Source organism: Cydia amplana, chromosome 26, assembly GCF_948474715.1.
Source record: "Cydia amplana chromosome 26, ilCydAmpl1.1, whole genome shotgun sequence".
NCBI classification, from domain to species: domain Eukaryota; kingdom Metazoa; phylum Arthropoda; class Insecta; order Lepidoptera; family Tortricidae; genus Cydia; species Cydia amplana.
In genome coordinates, this window is record NC_086094.1 from 3,155,981 (window position 1) to 3,177,231 (window position 21,251).

General features: G+C 40.1%; 2 protein-coding genes across 2 annotated transcripts in view; both read right to left on the reverse strand.

Annotated features, from left to right (window-relative positions):
- The window catches only part of LOC134660161 (cytoplasmic FMR1-interacting protein), a 94,937-nt gene extending 87,619 nt beyond the window's left edge, over positions 1-7,318 (reverse strand). The window contains exons 1-5 of the mRNA XM_063515891.1: positions 7,034-7,318; positions 5,770-5,906; positions 4,982-5,161; positions 2,228-2,409; positions 847-974 (exon numbers count right to left, since the gene is read on the reverse strand). Of these exons, the coding sequence (XP_063371961.1) occupies positions 847-974; positions 2,228-2,409; positions 4,982-5,161; positions 5,770-5,906; positions 7,034-7,109 (703 nt within the window). The 5' untranslated portion in view covers positions 7,110-7,318. The remainder of the gene's footprint in view (positions 1-846; positions 975-2,227; positions 2,410-4,981; positions 5,162-5,769; positions 5,907-7,033) is intronic.
- Positions 7,319-15,624: 8,306 nt separating this feature from the next.
- LOC134660180 (zinc finger protein 62 homolog) lies at positions 15,625-20,944 on the reverse strand. Its single transcript, XM_063515904.1, has 2 exons — positions 19,433-20,944; positions 15,625-16,005 (listed from the first exon to the last, which is right to left on the reverse strand). The coding sequence occupies exons 1-2, from the start codon at positions 20,867-20,869 to the stop codon at positions 15,625-15,627; spliced, it is 1,818 nt and encodes a 605-aa protein (XP_063371974.1). The 5' UTR covers positions 20,870-20,944.
- Positions 20,945-21,251: the final 307 nt, after the last annotated feature.

Below are 21,251 nucleotides of genomic sequence, written 5' to 3' on the forward strand. Positions count from 1 at the left end.
CTGTCCGACATCACCTTTAGAACATTACTCACCAGTGATCTTCTCAAGGGCATCCTTCACGGTGTCTCTGATCTTGTTCTGCGTGGCCAGAAACATGGAGAGGTTCTGGGACTCCTGGAGGCTCTGGCTGTCCGACATCACCTTTAGAACATTACTCACCAGTGATCTTCTCAAGCGCATCCTTCACGGTGTCTCTGATCTTGTTCTGCGTGGCCAGGAACATGGAGAGGTTCTGGGACTCCTGGAGGCTCTGGCTGTCCGACATCACCTTTAGAACATTACTCACCAGTGATCTTCTCAAGGGCATCCTTCACGGTGTCTCTGATCTTGTTCTGCGTGGCCAGAAACATGGAGAGGTTCTGAGACTCCTGGAGGCTCTGGCTGTCCAACATCACCTTTAGGAACTGGGCCGCTCTGTAAACATTACTCACCGGTGATCTTCTCAAGGGCATCCTTCACGGTGTCTCTGATCTTGTTCTGCGTGGCCAGGAACATGGAGAGGTTCTGGGACTCCTGGAGGCTCTGGCTGTCCGACATCACCTTTAGGAACTATGGACATTACTCACCTGTGATCTTCTCAAGGGCATCCTTCACGGTGTCTCTGATCTTGTTCTGCGTGGCCAGAAACATGGAGAGGTTCTGGGACTCCTGGAGGCTCTGGCTGTCCAACATCACCTTTAGGAACTGGGCCGCTCTGTAAACATCACTCACCTATGATCTTCTCAAGGGCATCCTTCACGGTGTCTCTGATCTTGTTCTGCGTGGCCAGAAACATGGAGAGGTTCTGGGACTCCTGGAAGTTCTGGCTGTCCGACATCACCTTTAGGAACTATGGACATTACTCACCGGTGATCTTCTCAAGGGCATCCTTCACGGTGTCTCTGATCTTGTTCTGCGTGGCCAGGAACATGGAGAGGTTCTGAGACTCCTGGAGGCTCTGGCTGTCTGACATCACCTTTAGAAACTGGGCGGCTCTGTGGAAAATTCATCCATATTAATACAATTTTTCAAATAAAGAAACTTTAATTTTGTCCGCTCATTCTTAGAGACAATAGGGTATTAGACTGTATATAAAATAAATTATTTTATACCCTGCATGAAATAAAGTACCAGAAGATTAATAGAGAAACGTAGACAGCGGTTATTTTTAGACACAATTTCTATTTTAAAACACGTATAAAACTATAAAGAGTAGGTTATTTGATCGTGACGTCACGTGCCAGTGTTTTATATAAATTCCATAGTAGCACAATCGTTTTTACAGTTCCAAAAAAGAAACTGATTTGACTAGTAGTCAAATACCCTATTCATTATTACCATGAAGAAATACAAACCGAATCGACCTAGGTCATATTTGTCAGGGCATAATTTGATAGCAATAATCGTTATTAAAACTGAAATCTATTCAGCACATCTACCTAGATACCGAAATACTAAATATTTATTATTTTAAGATAAGATAAGATAAAAGATAGTTTATTCAAGTAGGCATAATTACAATGCGCTTATGAACGTCAAATAAAGCTAGGTAGACCGGCTTTACCCGATAATTTTTCCTGTAGGTAGAGTAGTCGTTTTTCACCGAGCTCTTCATGTTCTTCAGTTCGTCGAGCACGGCGAACATGTTGACGAACTTGCCGAGCGTGAGCAGGTACGCCTCGGAGACGAAGTCTTGGCGTGGCAGAGGCGTGAGGTATGCCTCGAAGTGACTTACCTCCTGTAGGTAGAGTAGTCGTTCTTCACCGAGCTCTTCATATTCTTCAGTTCGTCGAGCACGGCGAACATGTTGACGAACTTGCCGAGCGTGAGCAGGTACGCCTCGGAGACGAAGTCGCAGCGCTTCTCGGCGTGGCAGAAGCGTGAGGTACGCCTCGAAGTGACTTACCTCCTGTAGGTAGAGTAGTCGTTCTTCACCGAGCTCTTCATGTTCTTCAGTTCGTCGAGCACGGCGAACATGTTGACGAACTTGCCGAGCGTGAGCAGGTACGCCTCGGAGACGAAGTCGCAGCGCTTCTCGGCGTGGCAGAAGCGTGAGGTACGCCTCGAAGTGACTTACCTCCTGTAGGTAGAGTAGTCGTTCTTCACCGAGCTCTTCATGTTCTTCAGTTCGTCGAGCACGGCGAACATGTTGACGAACTTGCCGAGCGTGAGCAGGTACGCGTCGGAGACGAAGTCGCAGCGCTTCTCGGCGTGGCAAAAGCGTGAGGTACGCCTCGAAGTGACTTACCTCCTGTAGGTAGAGTAGTCGTTCTTCACCGAGCTCTTCATGTTCTTCAGTTCGTCGAGCACGGCGAACATGTTGACGAACTTGCCGAGCGTGAGCAGGTACGCCTCGGAGACGAAGTCGCGGCGCTTCTCGGCGTGGCAGAGGCGGCGCACTTCGCCGCAGAAGCGCTCGATGGCTTTGCGCTGAAAATAATAGAATGATTAAAATTATTGATTTTGATTTGATTGATTGATAGTATTAGCACGTTATTTCGCAGCTTAAATAAGCGGTTAAGCATGTCAGGAAAACTTTCGACACTTTATAAGTGAGAGATTTCATTTTAGAACTATTTTTACAACGATTGTTTTAACTATCCGTTTGCATTAACAACGCAATAACATTATCTACGTATTTGTGTACTCGTTGTATGTAATGCCTGCATAAACCTATGCCTATTTATATTTCTTGTAAAATCGAGGAAGTCCGTTAAGTAGTGATGGGTAGGACATCAATTTAAAATGAGTTTGTATGAGTACCTCATTTTCTAAAATGATGTACTACAATGTCTTACTTCAAATGAGGTGAGGTACTACCATTTTTTTAGCCTCAACCATTCCTCCGGCTTCAAAAAACTCCAACGGCAACAAAAAATATTTAATGTATAGACATATTTATGCATTTTTAACTTCCTTTATAAATACACATAAATATTCAATTGGAGTGCAATTCTGGAGGTTAACAACAGAAGACATACATTTAAGAATTAAACTAAAGACATATAAAGTACCTGCATCCTACATAGCAACTTAATTTATTGATGCTTTTATGAACCTTGTTCTTATTTAGCTGTTTATTATTTTTATTGTTAGATTGTTCAGTATTAATCCTTGATACTATATATAATTTTAAGTTTAATACTTATTCATATATTTCAATAAGTATTAACCATGAAACTACCATCTTTGTAGCAAACTAAGGAGAACAAATCCAATATCATTATCATTATTATATAGAAATGATTAACTTACCACCTAATAAATTAAGAGTATAAACAAAAGCACTATTAACTTTCGCGCGGTAATGCTACCGCCGGCAACATTTTACACTTCATTTTTATATGCAAAAGACACCAAGGACGACCCGCCGGTATATTTTATTGCGAAAACAATGTCCATATATTGTTATAATTATAAGACTTATCACTATAAAACACAACTAAATTAGCTAATGAAAATTACGAACAAATTATTCTCGACGAAACTCTCATAACAAGACTACAAACACATGTCAAAATTATAAATGTTCGAGGTTGTTTACGAAGCAGGTTAACAAAAAGTATTACAAATTCACATCGTTAAAAAGTACATGAATTTTTCGGCTATGAAATTATATTTGCTGTTTTATTGATAAATTAATGTACATTATCATATATTGTGTACGCCACCATACACAGACAATCCAACCTCTAGACATAGCATAGTCGCGCTACCCCCTCTGCCACACATACGGTAACGTTACTCCATCTTCGAGTCAATCCCGTGCCGTGATTGGTCCGTGTCTTTGAACGGACCAATCACGGCACGGAATCCGCTCACCTCGTCCCCCCGCACCCCCGTATTTTTGGCAGCATCGGTTTCATGAAAGAATTGGCCTAAGCTCAGTCTAGAGGTTGGATTGTCAGTGCCACCATATGATACTTCAATAATTTAAATAATATTTTGGTCACTTAAACTGACTTAAAGGATAACGGTTTCTAAGCAAGCTTCGTAAATACCCAGCCATTTTGACAAGTAAGTAGCAATACTAAGTTCAAAATGGCGTAAGATGTATGAAAGCCTGCAGCGCTTACGCTTGTTGTCTTTCGTGTTTCATTTTCGGCGAGGCGATATTGAAACTGGGCGCGTGTCTGTCTCACTCCCTCTTTGAGTAAATCTAATTCATTGTTTCATTTTGAAAGAATTTTTGAGGGAATGTCCCAATGTCCCAGTCAGTGCGCGTGAGGGGGTGAGCGAAACTTCAACGAATTTCTCGGTGGACCTTTTGTCGTTGCAATAAGGTTTGTAGTTCGGCAGTTAACAGACTCATTTCCTCATTTGAACGTCGGCGAGTACCGAGCGGTTCGCGCGCTCGCGACTCTTGCGAGTTGTGAGTATTTGTGAGCGTCGCGCGTGTTGTGATGCGCGCGAGTAAATGAGTAAAATGAATAGAGGAGTGAAGTAAGACATTTTAGCGGTGTGAAGTACTGCGACAATTTAACATAATGAGCGGTACAAAAGAGGTGCCTCACGAGTGAGCAACTCAACACTACCGTTAAGTGAAAGATCTGAAGATTCGCAGTACATAGTTATTTCTTTGTAGTTTTACATGTATGTAAAACGTATAATTATTGGTGCAATAAAGAATATTTACTTATAAGACGGTGGTAACATGTGCACTGTGGTGGCGACTTTTTGCGCACCGCGAGGGAAATGGGTACGTATTCAAATACCATAGCCTCCTAAGACCCAAGGTCCTACCTTACCTACCCATAGTACCTATTCAGTTCGATGTAATTTAAACCATGTTCAATTGGAACAGACTCCCTTTTGCTTTGTTTCATTCAATTTTCAAACAACTCAAAATCAACTCTATTTCCTACAGTTTAGGTTCGAATTTCAGTGGCAAATATTGGATGTTTCGTTTGTATGGCTGGGCCTCCTAAGGAAGGCTATCATATTTGTAATATCCTGGTCATGGCACCACACTGTAACAACCCTCTCTATTTTGAAACCTCACCTGGAAGTACATGAACTGCAGTAACTTGTCGACCTCCGGTGCCAAGACTTGGACAGTGCGCTCATAAATATGCACACGGTCGGGCTGCTCATTGGACCTCGGCTGCGGGATGGCGCGCGAGCAGCACCGCCACGTGTACAGCATCACGGCGTGGGCGTTGCCTTCTTCTAGCAGCTCGTTCTGTAGACACAAGAATACGTAAATTAGTATTGTAGTGTAGGTAAAATACGATCGGACAGTATTGCCTTGCCCACACTGAGCGATGTACCTACGTTTGCGCTAAATAATAAATCTGTGTACGTATTTGTGGTTTAGTTATTGACTATCAAGATCCAATAAGGTCACCAGACTGGTGACCCGTCTACGAACTATAGTATGAGCGTGCATGAACTATAGGGGGCAGCACAGGAGCCGTCAGATTTTTGGCACGAGGCGTAAATGTGAAGTTTATGCTTCCAATGTAGCTCAAGATGGCAGAAGCTACTATGCACAAGAAAACGTACGAGAAAGGTAGACTGGCAGGATTTGCTTTGGCAATGTACATGTTTATGTTTCTGATTCAGGCCACAAGATGACAGACCTTCCAACGCGCACGGTCCCTATAGCCTATAGCGAGGTACAGGAAATATTTTCCAACTGTCAAATACGTCACACGTTTTTTCTCAGAGTTCTTTTACCTCTCTATTACAATCAACAACTGGTTTAGGGGGAAACAGAGCTCCCCTAAAATTCTTCAGAGCTCATCACATGCAGTGAATAATTTTTTAATAGGACACAATATTTCTTACCAAGTTGGCATGAACGGTAGCCTCTTCAATGTACTTGGCAATCCCAGTGACGAAGCCATTGCGGTCCTCAAAGTTTGTGTCGAAGTTAGCCTGGTACAGGATCGAGCATGGCGCCGCTTCTATACAGGGCTGTTCATCTGAAACAGGATTGTATTGTGTGATATGATTAGGGTTGCCAGATGGTCGGGATTCGGCGGGATTCTCCCGATTCTTAGCATGTGTTCCCGATTCCCGACAAAGTGAAAATTGTCCCGAAAAACAGCATCACGTTATAAAACAATAATTTCAAGTTCTGAACTGTCGTCGAGCGAACTAGCGACCCGCGTCGAGCCCGTCAGCGCGCGCGAGGCGAGATTGGGCAGAGCAGCTGACGTAGTGCCAATAATGTAAAATATTGTTGTTTTTAATACAATTAATTTAATTTGAATGGATCATTTTCCCGACTTAAGGCCCAAAATCCCGAAAAAATTATATTTTTTCCCGATAATAGTGCCTTTCGATCTGGCAACCCTAGATATGATTAGAAATACTTTTTAGTAGTATTCTCTTTCTTGTTTTTATTATTCTTTACTTAGACTAAGTACAGTAGGGATATAAGGATGATGATTATAAATCAAGGTTTTGAGTGTGGGAATAATTTAGTGTATTTATAACTATGTTTATTGTTTAATAATTGCCAAACTATGAAGTAAAAATAAGTAGTAAGCCCTAAATGTGCTTAGAAATGTTGAAATAGTTCCTGTTTTTATAACTTTTACCTATTTTTTGGCTAGCGTAAAACATTCTAGCACTCATTAACTAATGTAAAAAGAAGGGAAGAGAGAAAATGGCGGAAGGAGCTCAAGGAGCAGAGCATGGTGTTGTGGGGCTAAAACCAAAACTATTATTTGTAAATTTTTTAGTCCTCTATTTGCATATTTAGAGATTTTTTCTGCTCCACAGCACCATTGCTCTACAAACCACTATTGTTAACCACCACACACACATTATTTTTATTAGATTGTCTTCATATAAACAAAACTATGGTGCTGCTGAATTGTAAACACAGGATACATCACGATTATGATAATCTTGAATGTTATTATTGAAAAAACATTTCCAACATGCAAAAAATCATAATTGAGAATATCCAGCGGCGTCTTTTTCGTCTAATCAAAATAAAAAAGGTCAATCTTTCCTTAATTAATGAACATAAACCATGGTAAATAAATACATGCATGAATCATGATTTCAACCTTGATTGGGAGTGAAAAACAATAATTACCGGGAAGTGTAAGCTCGTCCAGGACATCCACATTGCTTAAAGCGTCTGATAAAGACACTTTTTCACTCACAGACATGATTAAACTTAATAAATCTGGGAAATATCACACGCAAACGCCGCGCCCAGGAAGTTGTAAGTTAACCAATTTCAATGAGTATATGCACTGTTTAACTATCTATAACTGTTTACTGTTGTGTAATTAGGTTTATTAAAGCTGTTAAGCTGTAATTTTGATAATATTATTGACTTTCTGGATATTAAATACGGTAATGCATTTGACAGCAAAACACAGACGCCAGTGACGCGCCCACGCATTTTTTTACCATGTATCGATAGGTACTATCGAATCGATATTGTTAGGAAAACGTAGCCGTTATATTGATAAATAAATGAATTACCCAAAAATTTACATTATTTTTAATATCTTATTTATATTTTCCTTTAATAAGCATTAATTTAATGTGGATGAATCAGTATAGTTTATAATATTTCCGTTTGCATGATTATCGATGTCTATATCACTACTGCCGACGCCCAAGACATTTTCGTTCAGGAATATTTATTTACATACAAAAAAATCTATTTATAATATTTTTCAGATTAGAAAACTTATATTATCCTTTAGTATAAGCATATTACAATATTTCTTAACTTTACCGGCAACATTGTTGTCCCGGAATTTTTCCACGGCTCACTTGGGGTCCGCTCGGCAGCCCAATCTCAAGAATTGACATAGGCTCCAGCGTTGCCAGATGGTCACAAAAGTTACATTTTTCGTGACTTTTCGCCTTCTCGTGTGACATGTGCGTGACTTTTGATTTTGAGGCAATTTTTGTGACTTTTTAAGATAGTCGATTTTTGGACAAGTTTATTTTTGCAATTCGTATAATTTAGGAACTCTAGAAATTTGATATTTGCACTGACCCTTGACGTTACATCAACAATCATGTTTATTATCAGTCATGGCAAAATGAGACTTGTTACCTTGACGTGACGGTGTTATATAGTTTGATAGTAGTAGTTTTTTTTAGTGTAATGATTCATTTCTTTTAGTCTGTATCTATTCTACTCATTGTACTGCATCAGTCATTTTGAGATTTTTGAGCGCTCTAAAACCATTAATTTTATCCGGGGGTAAATTATTTACGCATATACTTTTTTATTTTCTTTTGATTAAAGATTCGCAGACAGGGAAATCGACTCCACACTCGCGTTCGCGCTTCCACACCGCGACAGTGTAAACTTTTATAACTTTTTTTCGCACTGACTGACTGTGACTCGTATCTTCTTAGTAGTTTGTGGACTGATGTGACTGGGTTAAGGTTGGTAGATTAAGGCGTGCCCAGACGAAGACAATCCCCCCCCCACTCCGACCAAACTATCCGATCAAAACAGGACGCGCGGACGCAAACACCAATTTGGCCAGTTTCATCAATTTTAATTTTATGGTGATAAGTTGCTTGACTGTACATTTCTAATATTTCTAATAGATTTTTCTGTCATCTATAGGTAAAGAACTATTTTGTGTATTTTTTTCAAAATTTTAGACCCAATAGTTTCGGAGATAAAGGGGGGGAATTGTCATTTTTTGCCTATTTTCTTTAATAACTGCTAAACTATTTATCCTAAAATTATAAAAAAAATATATTTGAGATTCTTACAATGACCTCTTTCATTTGATATGTAACACGATATAGTTTGAAAAACTTTATTTTATAATTTTCTCATTTACCCCCCAAAAATGGCCTCCATATTTAAAATTCATTTATTTACGTTACACGTCCATTTTTGGGTCACAAATTTACATATGTGTGCCAAATTTCAACTTAATTGGTCCAGTAGTTTCGGAGAAAATAGGCTGTGACAGACGGACGGACAGACAGACAGACAGACGCACGAGTGATCCTATTAGGGTTCCGTTTTTTCCTTTTGAGGTACGGAACCCTAAAAATGCCCCTAACCGCGAAAACTAGCGTCACAAATTGGTATTCTTGCGTCCGCACCCCATTGTATCGGTAGTATCGGTCATAATCGGCGGGCCAAATTGGCGTTTGCGTCCGCACGTCCCGACCCGATCGGACAATTCAATCACCGGCGAAAAATTGTCCTCGTCTGGACAGGCCTATACTATAGTCTGTAAAGCCATTTCAGTAAGTAGAAAAAAGCGTCAAATTTAAAAAATGTACGCGCGACGGGACGGGTCTTCCCATAGAAAATTTTAATTTCGCGCCCTCTTCTACTGACAAAGTAATTTGACTGACTTTATAATAACTTATAATCGTAATTTTTTTTTTCGTTTTCAACAAGAAAAAAATCAAGAAAAAAAAGGAGCTTACAATTCATGAAATCGATCACAAATAGCATTAAGAATAAAGAAAAATCATATAAGGTTAGTAGATTTTTTGTGAAATATATTATTTTCTGAATTTTTTCTAAACTAAATCGATTTACCAAACCATACTATAAAAATGTGACTTAAGCAGCAAAAACGTGACTTTTAGGGAAACGAAACGTAACTTATGACTCCAGAGCCCTGGCAACACTGATAGGCTCTAGTGTTTAGGAAAGCGATTGCAATCCTCCAACATATATTATACTACTCATGACTACTCTTTGCCTCCAACCTCAGGCCTAGTGCGGTTTCCTTACGATGTTTTCTCTCACCGAAAAGCAAATTGGTAAATATACTGGGTCAACCAAATCTTGTCAGTAAATAGTAACAAAAAAAACTACTCATCCTTTTCTTTTTGGTGCTAGTACTAGTGTTAGACAAAGATAGTATGATTCTCTCTATGTTTGAAATGAAACAGACCTTTGACACACTATAACGTAATTATCAAATATTTCGTACATAAGTTTGAAGAAAGTACTTGGTACAAACCATAGAGAAAAAAATGGTACAAACCGGGGATCGAACCCGGGATTTCGGTTTGGTTCGGCAGGGTGTATTCCCATTTGTCTCCGACATTATGCACAGATGGGAATAGGTGCATTCAAGAATCATTCGCACCTCCCACACAAAGGGTTGTGCCTCGGCTATTTGTAGATAAGATCAATAAGATACTCCTACTGGGTGTTCCGGCTCGGCCACGACATTGAGCGACTGGCTTCGGCTAAGGCGACAACCACAGGTTGGAGACAGACACATCGATCGGAACTTTCGTTCCCACCTATGGTTGTCGCTGCCGCCGTCGCCAGTCGCGTAATGTCGTGGCCGAGCCGTTAGGGGGTTAGGGTGGCATGTTACGATAAAAAACAGCAAACTCTTTGTGTATGTACAACATTTATTATGTACTTCCAGTGGGATTAGAAACCAAAAATTGTCTTACATAATGCAAGTAATCTAATAAATATATATTGAGGGACTCACAGTGGCGCAGATTACCTTGAAATTAGAAATTACCTTGTCACGCTCTTATTTTCTTAACAACCAAGTCGCGTCAAGATCATTTTGAACACCTCGCCCGCTTAGCAACTTCTGCTGCTGACTGTTTCAGACCTACTTATAATTAGTTGTCTTAAATATTGGCTACCTATATTTTAAGAGTTACACGAACCGGCGTCTTTAAGGCGCTCCCATACAATATGGAAGTTACGCCCTCTTTTTAAAACATGCATAAATTACATGAAACTCTGCATGAACATATATGTATGTAACTGTCTGGAACTAGTTTTAATAGCTAACAATTGTACAGTCGCCATCAGATATATCGGAGCGGTCAAAGCGCTCACAAATATGTGAACACGCCTCTATTGTCAAGGCGTTAGTGTAAGGCCTGAGTGGACGCTCGCTCGGCGGGGCGTGCAGCGTGGCTGTGGGCTCACGCGTGATGTGAGCAGCGTGCACTAAGGCCGCTCCTATACGTTTGCATTTGTTTAACATGCACGCCGCACGCCCCGCCCCGCTGCGCGCCCAACAAGAGCGTCCACTCAGGCCGTACACAGTGCGTGTTCAGATATTGTGAACTCCTTGGCCGCTTGATAAAGATAAAGATAAAAGATAGTTTATTCAAGTAGGCATAATTACAATGCGCTTATGAACGTCAAATAAAGCTAGGTAGACCGGCTCCAACCCTACACCTCTGCCCCGAGAAGATTTAAATCCCCCCTCAATTGGAGGATACAAACACCTGTGTCCTTGGCGACTGTACAAAGAAAATAAAGAGTACAAGTTTTGTCTGTAAAACTTCTACTCGCTCTAATTTCTTTTGTTTAACGGCGGCTAAGTTCGTGTGACTCTTAAGCGAAATTTAATAATTTGTCTTCAGTTTTATATTACCTATAGCCATAAAAGAAAAACACCTTGGATAATCATATTATCAAAAACTCATATAATTTCGTATCTAGAATTAAACTTATATGTAGCTGTACAGTCAAGTGTAAAAATATGTATAACTTCTCAAAAATATGTCCCATAATAGTTCTTAATTCGCTGACATAATTAAGAGCTATTGGAACATATTTTTCAGTAACTTGAGTATGATGTGTGCACACATATTTTTACACTTGACTGTACGAAATATTTGTTTGCTGACTGTACTTATCGTTAACCATAGACGTCATGCACTCTGGCAACCCCAATTCGCGTTTTGGTATTTGTTACCTGAGGATTTAGTACAATTGGTACGCAAATGGGGTCGACCGGTCGAAGTATTTTACAGATGGCGCCAGTGAAGAATTGCACGTGTCAAATTCTAGTTTTTTTTTATGCCCTGGATGCCAGCCCTTCAGGCCAAACCTTATAGAACAAACCATAGAAGGTAGTATCCTATAGAAGTGGTCTACGCGTGCCTCCGTGAGGGACAAAACATGTAAATTCGACCAATCATAGCGTCGCATTATGGTGGGCAACAAATGAATTCGACCAATCACGGTGGTCAATTTACGGTGGGGAATAAAACAAGATGTGAGACTGTGACAAGGACAAACAATAATAGCGCTTTCTCTGCAACTCCTACTGAAAAATACATAAGACTATCCCGTTCTGTCAGTTATCCCCACCACTCATGCCCAATCCAGTTATACTAGATTCATGGAACAAACCTAGAGAAAGGGTACTGCGCCATCTATGCAAACGTTTGACAGTTGCCAAAACCCAATGTGGGGTTGCCATGCCAGAGAGAATGACGTAACGACAGACTAAGGAACAATATATAGCAATCTAAAGTAGGGCAAAATATATAGCTGGTCAAGCAGATCTTGTCAGTAGAAAAAGGCGGCAAATTTGAAAAATGTAGGCGCGAAGGAATATCATCCCATAGAAAATTTGAATTTCGCGCTTTTTTTACTGACATGATTTGCTTGACCAGCTATAGTACCCGCAAATACTTTATGCTGTTTAGTATTGCTTGGTCGATTTTAAAACTACTACAAGTAGTTATGATTGTTTCACCAAAGCTATGTATTTACATTTTAGCCGACGAAAACGCGACATTTTCTTACATTAGTAATGCTTAATGTTAATATGTACTCAGGGCCGGATCTAGGGTAGAGCGAGTGAAGCGGCCGCTGTAGGCGCCGGATGGCAAGGGGGGTGCCAAAATTGCAAATGAGAAAAAAAAAAGTTTTAAAAGACGCGAGTGTGGCGAGGGGGGGTGTAAAATACGCTTGAAAACTTCAACGAAGGGCGCCGGAACCCGATTTCGCTCTACCCTCAAGGGCTCGAGCCGGCACTGTATGTACTCTATACTACTATGGATCATCATCATCATACCACTACTCGTATATCCTAATTTAACTAGATTAAATTAGGATTTAGGACTTGCAAACAAGAAAAAAATCGGAAACAATATTTTGGTCATTTTTGACTTTTGAAACTAATAGGAGGTCGAAGCTATAAATATAATAGTACAGTCAGCAGCAGAAGTTGCTAAGCGGGCCAGGTGTCCAAAAATATCTTGACGCGACTTTATTGTTAAGAGAAAAGAGCGTGTCAAGGTCATTTTGAACACTTCGCCCGCTTAGCAACTTCTGCTGCTTGCTGTACTAGACTAGTAAGGCGTGTGAAGCGTTTTTTGCATAAGATCAATACATAAAAAATACAGACAATGAAAAACAAAATAACAATGTTATGAAGCAGATCATGGTTTATTTCTTAAACTTGGCCTTAACCTTAACGACCTTTCTCTTACAATCATAAAAAACAAGCGAATCGGGTAAATGTATTTTTACATGCCTACATGTTTTACATACACAACTTTTCAAAATACTGTGTATATGAAGTGTACTAAATATGGCTATTTACTCTTTGACCGCCAAAGACGTCAACTGACGGGCGCGGCTACAGGCCAATATCAACTTTCCATTCCGACAAGGTTCACAATGCCGCGCCGCGCATGATAAGCGTGGCGTTCAAAGGTGTAAACATCCATTATGTCCCAAACAACTTAATGATAAACTTCATAATTACTTACACTTGCTTATAGTTCGTTTTTTTGCATTAGAAAGAAGGTAAACAATCTTGACGTGTCTTTTTAATAAAAAATATTCAAAAACGCTTTATAAAAAATAGTGTAAGGCCTGAATGGACGCTCGAGTTGGGCGTGCAGCGGGGCGGGGCGTCCGGCGTGCATGTTAAACAAATGCGCACGTATAGGAGCGGCCTTAGTGCACGCTGCTCACATCACGCGTGAGCCCACAGCCACGCTGCACGCCCCGCCCAACGCTCCGCTTCGAGCGTCTACTCAGGCCTTACACTTAGACTATACATATTACTTATGAAAGCAAAAGAATGTAAAAAATCGTATATGAGTTATAATTGTAACATATTTGCTGTGACTTACTTTCCAATGGTGATTTTTAATAAAAATACATGTCAAGATAGCTTACCTTCTTTCTAATGCTAAAAAAAACTAACTATAATAATCATAATAAATCTAAAACTAAAAGTAAAACATGTCAATGGCAGGCGATAATAGACGAACATTTAACCTTTTGGACGCCAATGACCGATATATCCGCACCGTACGTTCAACGCCAAAGACCGATTAATCGGTCACAGACCACAGAGCAACATCGACCTACGTGCATATACACATAAAGTTCAACTTCAGTTTTGACACTTCAATGATGTGGCGTCTGAGTGACAGCTTTTGTGTTTGACACGGCGTGGAAAAGGTTAAATTAGTATCACGCGAGTAGAAACGCAACTGAGACCTAGTCAGCAGCAGAAGTTGTTAAGCCGGCGAGGTGTTCAAAATTACCTTGACACGCTCTTATTCTCTTAACAATAAAGTCACGTCAAAATCATTGAACACCTGGCCCGCTTAGCAACTTCTGCTGCTGACTGTACAAGTGTACAACGTACAACAGACGTCGTTTTTAGAAGTATCAAAAATTAATTCGCGGTAGACCCGATAACGTTATTTTTTTAACCTTTTGGACGCCAATGACCGATATATCCGCACCGTAGGTTCAACGCCAAAGACCGATAAATCGGTCACATACTACAGAGCAACATCGAGCTACGTGCATATACATAAAGTTCAACTTCAGTTTTGACACTTCAATGGTGTGGCTTCTGAGTGACAGCTTTTGTGTTTGACATGGCGTAGAAAAGGTTAATACGTGTTCAAAACGCTTAATGTTACGAGTAAGTGCGTTTCTACCCGCGTAACAACCCGTTAATTTCTATATTAAATAACCAAATAACGAACTTCGTCATAATTTATCATATATTACAACACATTAACACTTAAAACCAAAAATTAGTAGGTAGATTATAGAAGATAAGTAGTCTTACTGTGTTAAGACAAATCAATGCTTCAAATTTGACAGCGAACGTAGATGGCGCTACTACAACTCCGTACATTACAATACGTACGTTTGATAATTCAGACTCGGACCAAGATAACTCTGCGTAGAGTAATAAAAAAAAAGAAGAAGAAGTCATGACGGAAAACTATAATGGTCATAATCGTATTTAAACTGTTATGAGTATAGGGTTGCCAGATGGTCGGGATTTGGCGGGATTCTCCCGATTTTTAGCATGAGTTCTCGATTCCCGACAAAGTGAAAACTGTCCCGATCAACAGCTTCACGTTATAAAATAATAATTTCAAGTTCCTAACTGTCGTCAAGCGAGCGACCCGCGTCGACGTCAGCGCGACATGGCGAGATTGGGTAGAACAGCTGACGTAGTAATAATGTAAAATATCGTTGTTTTTAATGCAATTTCTTTAATTTGAATGCTTCTTTTTTCCCGACTTAAGTCCCAAAATCCCGATAAATTTATATTTTTTCCCGATAATAGCGCCTTTCGATCTGGCAACCCTATAGTTGTGAGACATATTACCATTGAATAATTTTACGGTTTAGACTCACTTGTCTATAATGGTCATGATATAAATCGATGCCGAGTTAGCTTAGACGGATTATACCGCAAAAGGACCGCGCCATCTACTTCAGCCGTCAAGCTCGAGCACGATTTTTTCTTACATTTTACTCATATGTGACGTTATCGATGAAAAGCGACCTTATTGTCGGAGCGCTTACGCCATAATTAACGATGCTCCGATATAAACACGAGGCCACGCGACGCCGTGCGGCGTAAGGTCCCTTTTCATAAATAATGCCCCATGCCAATGCTGCACTTAAAACTCAATAGGTACCTCCTGCATAACAATCTTGCACCCACTATAACAATTCTGTATATTCTGACTCTGCCCCCAATTGTACTCTGTAAGCTCAACCACGGGAGCGGGAATCTCAAAGTCCACTGTATGTATATAATCCTCAGTAATAGGCAGATCATCAATTTGTATCTCATTCAAGTTGTCGAAGTGTATCTCGGGTCTGGCATCGTCAAATGGTATCTCGGGCAGATTGAGACGGATGCATTTGTGGTTGTGGAGAAGAGATGGCCAGTAGAAGGTCTCCTCGCACACTTTGCATTTCAGGTTCTCGTAGTCCGAGTGCTGGGTGACTATGTGGCGGTTGAGACAATAGTTAGTGGAATAGTACTTTCCACATACCTGAAATAAATAAGGGTTGGTTAAAGTGAGAGAACAGATTTACCCTTTGACCGCCAAAGACGGCGCGCGGCTAAAGTATCATTCTATGGAACTTGCTAACTATGTAAACAAAAGTCAAAGTTAAATGAATTTTTTCACGACCAATAATTGCAATTAAAAAAGTACCCGTATACAATAAATAACATTTAAGTATAAATAAATAACATCTTGTACAAAAAACTCGATCTCCTCTTGAATAAACTGTTTGCTGTGCCCTACAGGGTGTCATGTTGTACACGATTCTATGCAATAGGTTAAGATACAATGTGATATGCAATAAAGATTATGAGTATGAGTATGAGTCATTAGTAAAGTGACATTTAGAGACAATTTTAATATGGCGGTTTGTTTACAATTTTACATAGTTAGCAAGTTTCATAGAATGACACTTTACAGCCCAATATCAACCTTGGTGCATTCTGACAAGGTTGACGTCACGCCGCGCACGATAGGCCTGGCGTTCAAAGGGTTTAAACAAAAAATATATATTGTAGAAATCAAAATCTTGCCGATTTTTACAGCTGAACTAGATGGCGCTATACTGCGCCATATGTTTTGTGGTAACCGAATTGTGAAGCATCTACTTTTGATAGCCAAAGTTACCACCGGGCCGCTGTACAACGCCATATTTACTTCAGCTGTCAAATTCTAGGCACGAGTTTTTCCATAACTTACATCTTACACCGTTAACAATTCTTTACAGTTAAAAGTAATCAGAAAATAAAGTTCAAAATGCTACATGTGTAAAATGAATCGAAGGACGCAAAAAAAGATGTGTAGAAACAGTGGTAGAAACCAAATACATACTTCCAACAACCTGGCCACTGTCAGCAGCAGAAGTTGCTAAGCGGGCGAGGTGTTTGAATTACCTTGACAGTCTTGACACGCTCTTAGTGTAAGGCCTGAGTGGACGCTTGAGTTGGGCGTGCACGCCGCACGCCCCGCCCCGCTGCACGCCCAACTCGAGCGTCCACTCAGGCCTTACACTTATTCTCTTAATAAAGTCGCGTCAACCTCCTCCGCCCAACCTGGCCCGCTTAGCAACTTCTGCTGCTGACTACAAAATATAAGACTAAACACAAAACCGGCCAAGTGCGAGTCGGACTCGCGCACGGAGGGTTCCGCACCATCAACAAAAAATAGAGCGAAACAAGCAAAAAAACGGTCACCCATCCAAGTACTGACCCCGCCCGACGTTGCTTAACTTCGGTCAAAAATCACGTTTGTTGTATGGGAGCCCCACTTAAGTCTTTATTTTATTCTGTTTTTAGTATTTGTTATTATAGCGGCAACAGAAATACATCATCTGTGAAAATTTCAACTGTCTAGCTATCACGGTTCGTGAGATACAGCCTGGTGACAGACGGACGGACGGACAGCGGAGTCTTAGTAATAGGGTCCCGTTTTTACCCTTTGGGTACGGAACCCTAAAAACATGGCATGGGCAATAGCAGTGTAATGTAAGGATTGTATTGGCAACAAGATATAACATAATGCAATTGGCAGAGATAAATTAGATGAGAGTGAACTAAAGTATGTTGCAATTAATGCCCGCTCCACACTCGCGTTCGCGGCTTCGCGCCGCGATTCACGCACGAGTGTGGAGGGGGTTTAAGGATGTCCTGTTCTACATGAAAAATTAATGAGAATAGTGTAGGAATGCCGTCGGGACAGAGCTGTAGATTACACATATACATCTACATGGATTGTAGCGAGCATACAAATGTGTGTCACGTGGTGTCACATACTCAAGCGGGCTTCTCTATTGGGAGTTGGGAGATACATAGAATAATTTATACAATATTTAGAATCGCAAAGCTACAACAATACACTTTTTGTAGTATAGCCACCTTTGTTGGCTTTCTATGCAGTTTTTAATAGATTCTCAACCAATGCTGTTTACTCAGTTTAATATTAAACCTTGGGAGTGTACCATATTTTCATATCCCTGTAAAAAAAATTAATTGTTCTGTATAAATTACATTGTAGCAAAATTTTCAAAGTTTCTCTTGTTACAAATTTAGATTTTACAAACAGAAATCGGAATCACATTCAAATGTAAACAAAATCTAAGTAAATACTTGGAGCAACTAGCTGGCATCCCCAGTGTAGTTGAGGCAGAGGCAGACCGAGAAAGAGATGGCGGGACGACTTGGATGCATTCCAGCGGGAGCAACAGAATTGCAAAGCAAAAAGAAATGTGCATAGAAATTTTATAGATATGCAAGTAATGTGTATTCAGGAAAGTCTGAAGCGCCTGCAAATGTCAATTTCAGAATTGATTGATTTTCGGTATCACTAGACTTTCAAAGCGATTCATATTTATTCGAATACATGGTACAATAGATAATCAACAGATTTCTGACAATTTGGTTTAAAGAGAATGATGATGAACAGATCTACAGTGAAATAATTTCATTATTTTTAACTTGAATCTGAGCTGGGGTACACCAGCTGTATCAGTAGACCCATTCATATCATTAAATATGAGTACAAGATATGAGAGTATAAAGTGTTAATAGCTTCTAATAATATGTTATCATAGGCTAAATCCGATAGGTATTAATCGGCATGTATAACTTAATTTGCAACATTTGCAAAAACTGCTTAGTGACCTCAATTTAACTCTGATAACATTTCTTTTTAATTATAGCCTAATACCTACTATTTGCGATTTATCGCAAATCACAAATGGTAGGTATTATAACTTGTACAGAAACGTTTTATAAGCTGTGATAAGCTGTAAAATGATCAGCACTTTTATAACTAACACGGGACTTTTAAAGTATGAGTGTAAATCGTGTTACTTTAATGTTTAAATCAATAAATGATCAGTATTTCTCAAGGAGGCAGTGACATCAAAAAAGATGGGTGAATCCACTGGTGAATCATTTTGCGGAAACAAGAACTGTTTCCAAGATACTTGTCTAACAATAGAGATTTGAATATAAATGTCCTAGAACATAGAAACTGTTTTTTTCCATTATTTGGGGCATTATCAATGAAAAGGGACCTTAATTGTAGATGGCGCTTACGCCGCACAGCGTCGAGCGGCATGGTATTTATATCGGAGCATCGTTAATAATGGCGTAAGCGCCGTCGACAATAAGGTCCCTTTTCATAGATAAAGTCACATTTATTTTATCATTGTAAAATTTTCTGATCCATAGGTTTCAAAATTTGCCAGCTTAAATTCAACTCTGTCAAATTGACAAAGAGTCAAAACGAAATTGGGGGCTATCTACGTATGTACTATGTGTAGGATGCTAGTCATCAGGAGGTTAGTATGAAATTATCGCTTAAATTTGTCCTCAACCCAATCTACTACAACAAACCAAAGCAAAGCAATTTACTAGGATGATTCTACGCAAGTGTCGGTAATACGAACCTGACACTGATGTTTAGATATTATAGTCTTCTTCGACACAGGGTCAACCACAGGTTTCTTTATCTCCCCTGTGTACTCATCGAAGCAGTTTACGTCCACAAAGTCAATGGAATCCGTCAACTCTTTCCCTCCTACTTTGATCCGTTCCAATATAACCTGCGGCTGCATGTGATCCGGGACCTCGTCTACTTTGTAAAACCTCTGGAAGTCCGTTTTAGGTTTCACAATCTTCGGCCGCAACTGGGAGTTGTCGCTGGTCTTCAGGAAATGCGTCCATTTGTGCTGAAGCATATCTGTTTCAACATCAAACTTTTTCATACACTGATCGCAGAAATAGTAGTCCTTGTACCCTGTCATGGCACGGTTTGTCAAGTCCGGCAACAATGCTACATGTTTCTCTACTTCATCCCGTTCTACCGAGCTCTCTTCACAAAAGTTACACAAGTATAATCTCTCGCTTCCTAGTGTGCGCATACTGTACAAGGACTTTGGGCGAGTCTTAGAGTGAAGGAATGAAATGTGATGTGCAACGGCACATTTAGACGGAAACTGGTCTTTACAGACGTCACAGACAAAAGTAGTCGGCAAATGATCGTAACTATGGTCTTTCAAATCCATGAACTTGAAAAATGACTCCTCACAAGTCTTGCACTTGTGAAACTTCAACACCTTGCACACTCTCCGTCGGTGCTCGATGTACGAAGACCTGTTGGGCGAGAGATCCCCACAGACGTCGCAGTGCAATTTTATATGCACTTTAAAAAACATCCTATCAACAAAGTCTTTGTTACAATAATTGCAAATGTAGCACTTACGTTTCTTATGTCTTTGCTTCATATGGCGCTTGAGGAGGTTATACTTCTCAAATATCTTGGTGCACTTCCTACATTTGTGGTATTCCTTCACCTCGTGCACTATCACTTGGTCCGAGAAGGACACCCGCTTCTGGGGCTTGTCGTTCGACTTGTAAACGAGCATGTGCTTGTTCTCCTGATGGTTCTGTAACTTCTTCTCGCTGGCGTACACTTTTTTGCAAATCTTACATTTAAGCTTAGCAATATTGAAGCTGGCATCAAAAATAGGATTGTTAGGATCCTTTTGGAAGGCCATTTTGAGCCAGTTAAGATCGTGGCGAAGAACGCTGATGGAGCACTTGTCGCCCAGCCGTCTAGAATGTAGGGCGAATTCCAACTTCGATAGACACTTTTCCAGTTGAGATTTCTCAGTGGATTTCTGTCTCATATTCTTAAGATACGGCGATATATCAGCCCGTGTCAGTGTGACTACAGGGCTCCTCTCGAAACCTCTGAAAACATCTTTAATCGAGACACTTTCTTCCGAAGCGTCGGCAATAGAAAATCTGCGTACACCATTGTTCGGTTGACTATACTTTGTTTCACTCTCGTGTGATTCAACTCCATTGCACTTTTCGGACATAGAAGTTGTAAACTAATGATGAAAACAAAATAATAAAGGGGGAAAACTAAGAAATTAACATATAACTTTCGCTTGCGATGCGATATAGTCGTACGTCATTCGTTACACCACAGAGTGTCAAATTTCCAAGAACAAGAAGCATGTCATACCAACATAATAATATATGTCGACGCAGGTGATAGACTATCCTTGTCCAGTCCCTATCCCGTCGTTAAGCAAATTTCTGCCAAAAAGTAGTTATTGTTATTACATTTTGTTATTTTTTATGCTAATTTATTAATTTCTAATATAACTTACTTACTTACTTACTTTCTCCGTCCCCCGCAAAGAATATAATACTCCCCCGCCACACTCCACACCCGTCCACACTCGTGCCTCGTGC

What these genes read in the sequence shown, in the direction of transcription:
- LOC134660180 (XM_063515904.1), bottom strand. Translation starts at nt 20,869, where the DNA reads ATGTCCGAAAAGTGCAATGGAGTTGAATCACACGAGAGTGAAACAAAG. An exon ending in TATCTAAACATCAGTGTCAG is followed by an intron (nt 16,006 to 19,432) that starts GTTCGTATTACC and finishes TATTTATTTCAG; the next exon opens with GTATGTGGAAAGTACTATTC.